We start from the raw sequence: 12729 nt of genomic DNA, 5'->3' as shown, positions 1-12729 counted from the left end.
AAAGTAAAATCGTATGATTCCATTTATATAAAATTCTAGAAAATATAGAGTGACAGAAAGCAGCTTAATGGTTGCCTGGGAAGACAGTGCAGGGAAGGACAAGAAAGGGGATTGCAAAGGGAAATGAGTATACTTCTGGGATCAATCAACATCCATTATCTTGATCGTAGTAATGGCTTCGTGGGCATAAAATACATCTAAAAACATCAATTTGTATTCTTTAAATATGTGAAGTTTATTGTAAATCAATTAAACATCAATAAAGTTATTTTAAAATGTAAATGTGTGGGCCCTAGCTTAGGATATAATTGGTCTGAAGTGGAGACTTGGCTTTGGTACGTTTTTATGGCACCCCCTTCCCTCAAAAGTTGTCTCTGGGGAAAAGAATAGAAGTGGGAAGAGAAAAAAAAAAGTGTTCTCTCTAGAATACTATAGAAACTGACTACTGTTAATGGGTTGCACAGATGTGATATCTAACAATAATAAAAATCCAGATAGTAAAGTCATGTATATTTAAGTTTGGAGAAAAGAGGCTCTCACATAAAACTTATTTTCTTTCTCAATTTTTTTTCCCCAGAATTCACTTCTATTTAGTTAACTCTCTGAAGACCTGAAAAGATTTTAACCAAGTAGTAAAGTTTATAGAGTTGATAGATGGAATAACAATTAATGATCCATATACAATTTTATTATTTATATTGAATATACTACTTATTTACATGACCAGAATTGTGTTACAAACTTCATCTCTAAAAGACCCAACTTAAAGAGCAAATTGCTCAACCTTATTAAAGGAATCTAAACATTTGTTTTTCTTACTATGATAATCCATTCTTTTCTATTCCCCCCGCCTCATAACTCACATCAAGATTCATTTATAGTTGCTGTTATTCTCTCTCTACCAGAACTATAATTTGGTCTTGTATCATCTGCTGTTAGCATCTCTTAGCATTTTAAGGTATTAAGTTTTGGAAGATATCATAATGTACAGTAAGTAGTCTTTTAAAAAATAATACTTGAATAACTTATCTTTTTATACATGCCTATCTCTTTAGAAAATTATTTTTTGAACAACCTTTTCAGGATTATTTTGAACAAAGCTATTCAGGATCTATTCAGGATTATCCCCATATCAAATATCTTAATACAAAATAAAAATAGGAAGAGATGAGCAGAAATAAGTAGTCATACAAAAATATGAATATATAAATCAACCCAAATCAATGTAATTTTTGAGACTCTGGAGTAGAGTTGGTAAATAAATTTCTTATTAAAGATCTTAAAGACCTTGAAGAGCTTCAAGAACATTCCCAAGCAAATGATAATACCTGTCTGAAGCACTCTGCGAAGGAGACTTTTAACAATTAAGTCCAATAAGCACCACTTCCCATCTATCAGAATGATAGAAATCATATGGAAGATTTTATTGTTAGTGATTTGATTTCTTAATCTTGGACTAAAGAGCATTTTATTATATCACATGCAAACTTTATGATTCTGAGGAAGTTATTTACTTCTCACAATCTCACTTTCTCTACAAAACAAGAAGAAATTAACTATATGAAAAGATTACTATTAGAATAAAATGCTAAAATGAAATAGTATATACAAATGCTTTGTTAAAAAATGCTTTGTAAAGTGTAAAGTAATACATAATTCCAGTTATTATATTATTATTGGGCTTTATGCCTCTCAAATATGTTTACTCAGAATTCTATTAAGTTGTTCTTACCAAGTTAGCAGCACTCACATTTGAAATATCTGAAGGGTCCATTTCACTTTCTATCCTTGCTTTTTCTTCTGGAAACTTGTCTTCATTGGTTTGCAAAAGAGGTACGTCGGCTTGCTGAGTAATTGAAACACATTCTATATCAATGTGTACAGCAGGTATTTCAGAAGTTCGAACACAATTGTCTTGTAAGAAACCACTGCCAGAGTTCCTGACATCATCCAAAGTACTCACTGTAAACTAATAAAACATATTGATAGAATGAATCAGAGATAATAAAAAATATTCAGCAATTATTCCACTTTAGAAAGACTGATTGTGCATAACCTCCCAAATGTGAAGCACTAGTTGATTGGCTGATGGATAATTCACCCTACCAAGTCACCTCTTCTACATGTTTCAAGTGGAAAAGAAGAGAAAAGAAGAGGAGAGGAGGAAGAGAGGAAGAGAAGAAGGGAAGGGACAGAAGGGGAGGGTTGGAGAGGAGAGAAGACCATTAAGCAGTCACAAATTTTATTTGCATGCCTACTATGTATTGAGTACCACCTGAAGTGCACAAAAAATTAGCCAATATATACAGTATATATTGCAATTATATTTTATTGAAATAAAAGGCAGATTTTTGATGATTACTTGACACCCTTCACAAAAGAAATCTAATCATCACAGTATGACACTCAGTCTCATACTCATGCTAACTAAAGTTATTCATATGATCTTTCAAGAAGACTGTCTAATACCAAATGAGGTAATTCAGCTTTCTTTTAAAAACACCCTAAAGGCATTTTTCACCAAAATACACTTGAGAGCATTTTACTCAAAAATGTGAAACTTGTTCTCTTCAGATATCATTAGCATAACCTGAAAGTATCTTTGATGAAGACCCATGTGGCACTAATTCACTGATCTAAAAGAAAAATAAAACATTAAAAAGCATAGCTTAGTTGAGCATGCAGTATCACATCATATGATTTGTATTCTTCAGATTTAGAGATCTTCCCCATTCCCCAGAAGGATGCAAGACATATCCAACAGAAATGAGGGGGAAAAAAAACGGAAGAAAAAAAACATTGGTTTAGTTCAAACACATCCATTGTTCTTTTAACTTTATAGTTTAGTAAAGAGAAACAAGCTTTTGTTTTGACTTTCAAACAGGGTATTTTTTGTCAGTTATACTCAGAGTAATGAGCTCCAAGTTGAAGAACTGAAATATAAAATTGTGAATTTAAAACTCATATCGCTTCTTAAATAAACACCACAATGTCCATAAAAACCCCAGTATGGTTATTTATATAAATATTAAACTTGGCCAATCTTATAAACTACTTTTAAAATTCTCCTATTGATTGGTCTGAACTTAAAGTGTCCCAAAGTGTTGATTTTACCTTAATTATTATTTAAACGGTATCACATTGTCTATATTGCTATCAACATTATTTACATACATTAGTTACGATGGTTTAAAATCTTCTTGGCAATATTTATATTGGCATTACTGATGTTTACAATATAGTCAATCCTGTTTACTAAAAATCATTATCATTTATATAACAAAAATAAAAGCTAAAACTGTCAGGGAATGCTGAGAAAAAGAAATAAATATGCTAATTTCATTCTTTGAATGACCATGAAGAAAACAAATATCATCACTAGTTTGGTCACCAACAGCAGTGAACTTTTACACTGAAATATTTAACTAATAGTTTTCTCAAAAGTTTTATGTATGGAGAATTTCATTGGTAACAGAGACCATCAGGAGATAGAAACAGGGTAAGATATTGGGTAATTGGAGCTGAAGGGATACAGATTGTGCAACAGGACAGATTGTAAAAACTCAAAAATGGATGGCACAATACTACCTAACTGTAACACAATTATGTTAGAACACTGAATGAAGCTGAATGTGAGAATGATAGAGGGAGGAGGGCTGGGGGCACAAATGAAATCACAAAGAAAGACAGATGATAAAGACTGAGATGGTATAATCTAGGAATGCCTAGAGTGTATAATGATAGTGACTAAATACACAAATCTAAAAATGTTTTTTGCATGAGGAAGAACAAAGGAATGTCATTACTGCTGGATGTTGATAATAGATGGTAAATTAAATTTTTAAAATATTAATTAAGTGTGAGACTAAAGCAAAAAATGTTTATTCAGTACAAAATTTATATTTTGACTACTGCAGTTCCTAATATAACTTACGTGTACAGCTTAATTGAACACCGTAAGTACATGGAACCTTGAGTAGGGCATGAGATTTTGTAGGTTTGTAGAGTGATGCCCCAATAAATTCCAGAGTGATTTGAACAGTGAGTAAAAAAGTATTTGCAAAGTCCCCTTGGGGGAATGGTGAGAAAGGGGGAAAATTCAACCTCCCTAAATGCAGAATTTTTGATATTCTCACAAGCTGTGGGGACAATCAAAGCAATAGGCTGAGCCCCCAATCTTAGGGTTTGTTCATATGAAACTTATCCCCACAAAGGATAGGTCAAGCCTACTTAAAATAAAGCCTCAGCGTCACCCCCAAGAGAACCTCTTTTGTTGCTCAGGTGTGGCCTCTCTTTCCAACCAACACAAACAAAAGGGGTAAGAGAGAAATGAGACAAAATTAAGTGTCAATGGCTGAGAGATCCCAAACAGAGTTGAGAGGTGATCCTGGAGGTTATTCTTACATATTAAATTCATATCACCTTGTTAGTCAAGATATAATGGAGAGGCTGGAGGGAATTGCATGAAAATGTAGAGCTGTGTTCCAGTAGCCATGCTTCTTGAAGATGATTGTATAATGATATAGCTTTCACGATGTGACTGTGTGACTGCAAAAACCTTGTGTCTGATGCTCCTTTTATCTACCTTATCAACAAACGAGTAAAGTATATGGAATAAAAATAAGTAATAGGGGGAACAAATCAATCTAAATGCAACATTTAGATTGAAATGCTAGTGATCAAGAAAGGGAGGGGTAAGGGGTATGGTATGGATGAATTTTTTTGTTGTCTTTTTATTTCTTTTTCTCAGTTGATGTAAATGTTCTAAGAAATGATCATGATGGTGAATATGCAACTATGTGATGATATGGTGAATTACTGATTATATATGTAGAATGGAATGATCATATGTTAAGAATGCTTGTTGTTATATATTTTTAATTTAAAAATTAACTTAAAAAATTTTTTTAAAGTTTTATGTATGGCTTATCCCTGAAATTTCAACATTATATAAATGTACTCATTACATAAAACCAGCGTAACTTTTATATATATATTTTAGCTAAAGTACACATTAACAAAAATACTAAACATTTAAGTGCTATGAAAAGTTATTTCTTTACCAAGAATTAGCTTCAGTTTGACTATGTTAAAAATTTTCTTAACATTATAGCCACTAAATATGTATTGATTATTTCCATATGTCTAGAACTCTGCTCCATATTGTAGAAAATATAAAAGCATAAGATACTGCCTACAGAGGCTTCCAAATTTCATATGCGTATAAAACATATACACATTAAAGAACCAAACAACACCAGGAGCAGTATAGGATTAAGAATCATTATCATCATTAAGAAGGAAAACAAAGAAGTTGAGCTTCTAATGTAAATAAATATCCTAAAAGTAAAAAGAGAATTTTACAAAGCAGATACTATCCCAGACTGAGAAAAGTATTACTTTATTTTACAACTTATTAACCTAGCCAATACTCCATAGTTTCAAATAATATCTGCTACATTTCATTAGTCATTTTATATAAAATCATACCAACTGAACACGAATTTTTATGTAAACAAAAAGGTAAATAGATGAAGTCCTTCATCAAGTAAGTAAAGTAAATTTCAAGTGACTCAACAGAAGAAATACTGGGAATATTAACATTAGGGAGTAATATTAACTATTAGAAAAATTTTCCACAATTTTCAGGAAGAAAAAGTAGAACAAGTTCAAAATTTATTTTTATCATCATTCTTAATAACACTCCAAATGAAACATGTTACAACCTTAAACAAGAGATCAAACTTAACAACAAAATTTGGCAAACTAATATTATACACCTCTAGGTGACACTAAGGACAATCACTTTATTCCTGCCAAAATGCATGAGCTAAATTGAATCATGGACAAATGATAAACTACAAAAAAAAAAAATTCTTCAAAAATATTAATGTCATGAAAGACAAAAATAGGCTGAAGAGCTGTCCCAGATGAAAGACACTAAAGAAACAAAACCAAATATAATGTGAGATTCTGGATTGGATCCTACAAAAAGAATTTGGAAAACTGGAAAGTTTTAAATATGGACTATAAATTAGAATTCACTGACTTTGCTATTTATAATGTGGTTAAATAAACAAAAATGTCCTTGTTCTTTGCGATTACATGCTAAAGTATTTAAAGGTGAATGGTTGTGATGTCTGCAAATTACTCTCAGATGTTTAGCATGCAATATGCGTGTGACATTTAATTATAAAGAGAAAAGAAAAATGTGGGAAAAATGTTAAAATACGTGAATCTAGGTAAGGGTGCTTAAGGTTCATGCTATTCTTGCAAATTTTCTATAGATCTGAAATTCTTCACAATAAAGAGTTAAACATCAAGAGGAAAAATAAGACATTCCAGAATACACACGTTAAAAAGGAGTAAAATTATTTTGAAAATGCATTACCTGGGTTCTTTCAGTAAGAGGATGCTCACAAGAGTGTAATGAGTCTTTGGGCCAAGATTCTACAATATTGTAAGGTCCTTCTCCAACAAATTCACCTTTCTGTATACTTTCTTCAGGTAAAAGATGTACATTTTCTTTATCACTGTCATCCTTTGACCTCAGTGCTTCTGTAACTAATGAATCTTTTGGTATCACTATTGTTGATCGTGAACGAACAGGCCTTCCTCTCTGAACAGTCTCCCATCCTTCAGCATCTTTCCGTTCTATGCAATTGGGGGAAGGAAACAAATCAAGATTTCATTAGATGATAAAAGGAAAGAACAACAGAGAAAGGGATAAAACAGGGATAAATATAATAAACTATTCTCATGAATTTTTTGAATCATATTTGATAGCAAAGCAAAAATTGTAACAAAATCTGGTATCGTTCTTAACGTACATAAAAGAAATACTAAAGATAATTATATTTTAAAAGTGGAGAGGATAAAGGGACTCAAACATAAAGAAGATATCTCCATTTAGTAACTGAGAAATCAGAATTTAAGGGATGATTTTTATTACTGAATCATTATGTAGATATTTCTTTTTGCTTGCTGGAGTAGACAGAGGGAAATACCTGAAATTTCTACATTGTAATCCAGCTGCCTTGATTTCTGATAATGACTGTATAGCCCTTATCTTCTGCCCCTGTGATTGTAAAAGCCTTGTGACTAATCTTCATTTGTATCCAGTTACCCAGTTTTTCAACTTTAGAATTTTAAACTTTAAAGTTTAAAGTTTCTAAACTTTAGAGTCTAAAGTTTAAGTTTTTCAACTTCAGTGTAATCACTAAAGACAGCCCCTAATGTTTATTAATGAAGGGTCTTGGGTCAGCCTAGAAGTAACCCACTCCAAATCCAAAGTTATCTTGATAACCAAGACTGGATCTAACCAAAATGGGCCTGCCTGACAAGCACAGTACCTTAACTTTAACCCACAAGTCACCTATACCTCATTCTGCTCTTACACACCCTATGTGACTAAGCATTTAATCAATCTGCGCATACTCATTATTTAGAACGCCTCTACATCAACCGGGCTATTGTGCTCATTATCCTAAACCCTGCCCATCTTTTTCTCCAATAAAACTATCAGAATTACTGCAGTTCGAAGAGACAGGTTTTGGGCTACTAGGCCATCTACTCTCCTACCACACACCTAGTAATAACCTCTTTCACTATTTGAAATCCCAGTGTCTCAGGAACTGATTATTGAGCATGTCGGGCAAAAGAATCCAAGGTCTTTGCCTGGCAATAATTTCACTCAAAAGTGCTAAACATCAACACAGTAGACTATGATAAGTTACTTAACGTGTATTGTAACACATAAAGTAATCATTAAAACTATACAAATCAATGTACCAAAAAAACTATAAATAAATAAAAATGTAATCATAAAAAATGTTCAACTTATCCACTGAAAGAAACAAGGGAACAAGAAACAAGAGGAAACAGTAACAAATAATAAAATAGCAGATTTAAGACCCACCACATCAGTAGTTATCTTAACGGTAAATAGTCTAAATACACCAAATAAAAGAGAATAGCACAATGAAATAAAAATATGTAATCAAATAACATGTTATCTCTAAGATTCACTCAGAAACAATGACAGGTAGGTTGAAAATAAAATGGAAGAAAAAGATATACCATGCAAACATCAGTAAAAAAAGCAGGAATGATTATATCAATATCAGATAAACTAGTGTTTAGGACAAAGAAAATTACTAGAAACAAAGAGGGGCACTACATGATAAATTTATCACTCAAGAATGAAGACACAAAATTCCTAAACAGGTACACACCAAACGACAGAACCTAAAAATACATGAAGGAAAAAAATGATATGACTGAAAGGGGAAACAGAGGAATCCACAATTATAGCCATGGACTTCTTTAAACCTCTCTCTCAGCAATTAAGAGAACTACAATGCAGAAAATCATCAGGTACATGGAAAATTGGACAACATAACTAGTCAAAAAGATGTAATAATATGTATAGAAAAGTCTATTCAACTACCATAAAATATACTTTTTTTCAACTATTCATGGAACTTTCACTATGATAGACAATATTCTGGACGATAAAATAAATCACCACAAATTGAAAAGAACTAAAATCATACATAATATGTTCTCTCATCATAATGAAATCAAACCAGAAATCAAAATAAGAAAGACAAAAGGAAAATCTCCAAGCACTTGAAAATTAAAGAACACATTTCTAAATAGTCCATGGGTCAAAGAGGAAATTTTTTTTTTAATTTATAAGTACATAAAGTTGAATGAAAATACAACACATCAAAATTTATGACATGCAACTAAAGCAATGCAAAAAAGGAATTTAGAGCACTAAATATTTACAAGAGAAAGTCTCAGTCATCTAAGTTTCTAAATCTCAAGAAAAGAAAAATAAATAAAACAACATAAGTAAGCACAAAGGAAGAAATAAGACAAGAGCACAACTCAATGAAATAAAAACAGGACGGTGATGGACTGAATTGTACACCCAGTCTGGATATGTTCTCAATCTTGGTCTACATTCTGGTGGGTGTGAGCCCCTTATAAATAAGATCTCTTCTACCTGTGACTTCAGTTAAGGAGTGGCCCCACTGTTTCAGGTTGGGCCCTCATCTGGACTACTGAATTCTTCTACAAACAGACTGAAAGACAGATGGAGGGAGAAACACTGGGAGCAGCCAGAAGCTAGAAGTTCACAGAACCCATGTGACGAAAAGATAAGGAACCTCAAAGATTTCTAACCAGCCAGAAGATACTGACTCTGGAAAGAAGTGAACCTTCTAGGCTCTGAAACTGTGAGTCAATAAATACCTGTTGTTAAGCCCCCATTGTATGGCATTTGTTTTAGACACTAGGAAACTAAAACACGGGAAAATCAATAGCAAAAATAATTGGAAAAAATCAAAATTGAGAAACCTCTAGCATTCTGACTAAAACAGAACAAGAAAAGATACAAATCATCAATATCAGAAATGACCGGAAATATCACCATAGGTCCTATACCCATTAAAAGTACAAGGGGCTGTCACCATCTTAAGTGTTAGCACACCTTACAATAAAGTTCCATTAATTGAGTTTTGGACTCTTCTCCTCCCTTTCAGTTAAGAAACCCATCATTTTGGGGCCAAAACCTGGGACCAGGAATGGAGACGACACCTCCTTTAAAAGGGAACGGAATCCACTTGCCTAACTTCAGCACCAACACCGGCAAATCTCTCAGCGTAAGGAAAAACACTTGGCTTTTTCTGTCTGAGATATCCATTGTCCTGAACAACACGTTTGAAATCCTAACGTGAGGGTAGAGTTGCCTCTGTCAGGTCCTGGACCCTAGGAGCAACTGAGACAGTGGGATGCATCCATTCACTCCTCTATAAGTCCCAGGACTTATAACCTGTAACCTGGGATACCCTCTTGATGTCTAAGAGTGAGAGTTTTCTCCTTACCCTACCTACTATTGTGAGAAACAGACAGTCCTTGGTCCTGCTGCTAAATTAAAACCTAAGAAATTACTTTGCCTGGCCACAGCACAAATTAAATAATGGGTCAGTTTGACCAGAATGCAACCCTTGATTCACCATTCTTGTAAACCTTGACAATTATAGTCTTGACAACTGAAGTGAAATCCCATATATATATCCAGGCTTTATTTGGCTTGCGCAGATGCCCCTCACTCTCTCTGCCAAACTTGTTGCACTTATCAAATCCTCCCCACCCCGTAACTCTTCCTTTGTTTCCACCTAAGTTGTTCCCCTTAACTCCTCTCCCCCTCCTCCCTATGCAGCACCTCTGATGCAGCCAGAAGATAACACTCCCCCATCTTCTCCTCTCTCCCAGCTCTAAATTCCACCACAGAATCTCAACCCTCCTCTGAGGGTTATACTACAAAATTCAGGGGACCTAGAGATACACAGAGTCTTGAGATGGGCGAACAGTTAGCTAACGAGGTTGACTTCATTGTAAGGGAACAGATAGAAGTGAAGACGGTCCACTAGTGGGTCTAAAAGTAATATTACCATATTGAAAGTGAACATGATTGAAAGGGGTTATATAGACTCATGTGTCGTAACAATTAACACTACAAATACAAATAAGTTCTTGCGTGAACTACCGCACAGGTATGAATTTTGTACAAGCAGTGTGTAATTTTAGGGTATGGGGGAAAATGCTATTGCATGCTATGGGCTTTGTTTCACAGGAAAACATCAACAGTTTCACAGCAATACCAAGAATACATAACGGGGGGAGGGACAAGACTTGGGGGGAGATTTGGATTTTATATTTGGTGAGGGTGTGTTTATTGGCTATCTTTCTCCTGGGAACAATGAAATTATCTAAAATTGAGAGTGCTGATGGACTATTGACTTTGGACATTATACATGGAAATAGGTAAAAGATGCACTTACTGAGAAGTAGATTGGCAAATGATGGTGTCAACGTATGATCGAACATGGTACTCCTATACAAAAAGGAATGAAGTTGTGAGGCATGCAACAACGTGAACAAACCTGTGGGACATCTGGTGAGGCAAATAAGCCAGAAAAAAAGAGCAAATGTTGCATGATCTCATTTAGAAAATACTTATAAGAAAACAGGGGCCTAGATTGCAAGCTCTTATAGCAGCCACATTTAGACCAGAGCAATAATTGCAATTTCTGGATTTTAAGGGGCTATTATATTGTATATGTATAACCAGGTCTTTAGAGATAAGAATGAAGCTAATCCGGTCAGGATTAAGGTAGTTCAGAATAAAGGGTTAAGGAAGACACTGACTGTATTTTATAACTTCACCTACTCTTGAAGACAAAAGGAAGAAAGTTTTATTACATCCATAATCTAAATTTTCTGTAGCACATAATCTAACTCAACCTGTCTGGATATATTATTTAAACAACCCAAACAGAGGGAGCCCAGAATAAGAATGAGAGTCTTTAATCCTGTATACCTTACTGTAATGCCTGGATAGATCCCAGAGTACATTAAGCAGATAATCAATACGTTTTGGCAAAATCCTTTGAGGAATGGGGAAAAAAATTTGGAACCAAAAACTTTACTATGGGGGAAACATTGGAAACACTGGAAACTGTGCCAAACATTAGGGACACCCAGATCAAAAGGCTAAGCCCTTGATCTTGAGGCTTGCTCTTATGAATCTTATGTATGCAACAGAGAAGCTTAGCCTACCTATAGGTTATGTCTTGAAGACCTCTTTTGTTGCTCAGATGTGGCCTCTCTCTCTAAGCCCAACTCTGCAAGTGAAACCATTGACCTCCTCACTATGTGTGGCATGACATCCAGTGGTGAAAGTGTCCCTGGAAGCGTGGGAGATGACTCCCTGAAATGAGCCTGGCCCTGGCACAATGGGATCAACAATGTCATCCTGACCAAAAGGTGGAAAAGAAGTGTAACAATAAGGTATTGGGCTGAGAAAGTTCAAATAGAGTTGACAGGCTACACTGGAGGTCACTCTTACGCATGCTTCAGACAGACACTGCTACCTATAGTAACCTGCCAAACCCCAACCAAAACCATTCTTGTCAATTCTAAACCCAGGGCATGATATAAGATTCTTCAAAGATTCCATGCACTAGGGTAACTTTTCAGAAACCTGCAACCATCAGATTGATCCCTGGACTAGATAAGTCCTGAAATGCAGAGAAGCCAGTCCTTCCAGAACATCAACTAGTTCCATTTCCCTATCCTATAAAAGTTAAAATGGGCAAAGCCTAAATACCCCTAAAGAGTGAGAGAAAGACCAAAGATGATTGTGGAGTTATACAATGAAGGTCAGGTTTAACAATTAAGTATGAGTGCTGAATCATTATACTGATATTTCTTATAGTCTCCAGTACCTAAAAATAAAAACCTAAAATTGTGGAATTGTAACCCATACCAAACTCTAAAATCTGTTCTACAACTAATTGTAGTGATGTACTTTGAAATTTATGGCTTCTATGTATATATGTTATATTTCACAATTGAAAAAAACATTTAAAAAAATATCCTTAGCTTTCTCATTCTTTATTTCAGAGGACAAGTTTTCTCACTCTTCAGGAAAAAAATGTTGCAAACATTTCTTCCAACTTCCATAAGTAAGGTGCTAAAGTAGTTCAACCTATTGCATACGTCGTGTTCGGGAAGTACTACAAAGGTTAAAAGAGATTTTCTATCCTTTGCAGGTTAAATTTGTATAGGTAAAAGGGTATTATTTATATATTAGAAATTACATAAAATTCCTAAAAATCTGACAATATTCTCAACCACCCATGTTATATCCTATAC

At 34.2% G+C, this 12729-nt stretch overlaps 1 protein-coding gene across 9 annotated transcripts in view; it reads right to left on the bottom strand.

Annotated features, from left to right (window-relative positions):
- SCAPER (S-phase cyclin A associated protein in the ER) overlaps positions 1–12729 on the bottom strand; it is a 678157-nt gene that overhangs the window by 435303 nt on the left and 230125 nt on the right. For 7 of the 9 annotated variants that reach the window (XM_077128470.1, XM_077128471.1, XM_077128472.1 and 4 more), the window contains 2 exons: positions 6392–6654; positions 1733–1969 (listed from right to left, as the gene is read on the bottom strand). In XM_077128470.1, coding sequence (XP_076984585.1) covers positions 1733–1969; positions 6392–6654 — 500 coding nt within the window. Of the gene's footprint in view, positions 1–1732; positions 1970–6391; positions 6655–10853; positions 10907–12729 lie in introns of all 9 variants that reach the window. The other 2 variants (XM_077128475.1, XM_077128467.1) reach the window with 2 other exon arrangements.

The sequence above is a fragment of the Tamandua tetradactyla genome, chromosome 14 (assembly GCF_023851605.1).
Source record: "Tamandua tetradactyla isolate mTamTet1 chromosome 14, mTamTet1.pri, whole genome shotgun sequence".
Lineage (NCBI taxonomy): Eukaryota > Metazoa > Chordata > Mammalia > Pilosa > Myrmecophagidae > Tamandua > Tamandua tetradactyla.
Note: the sequence above shows the minus strand (reverse complement) of the source record. Positions and strands in the feature narration are given on the sequence as shown.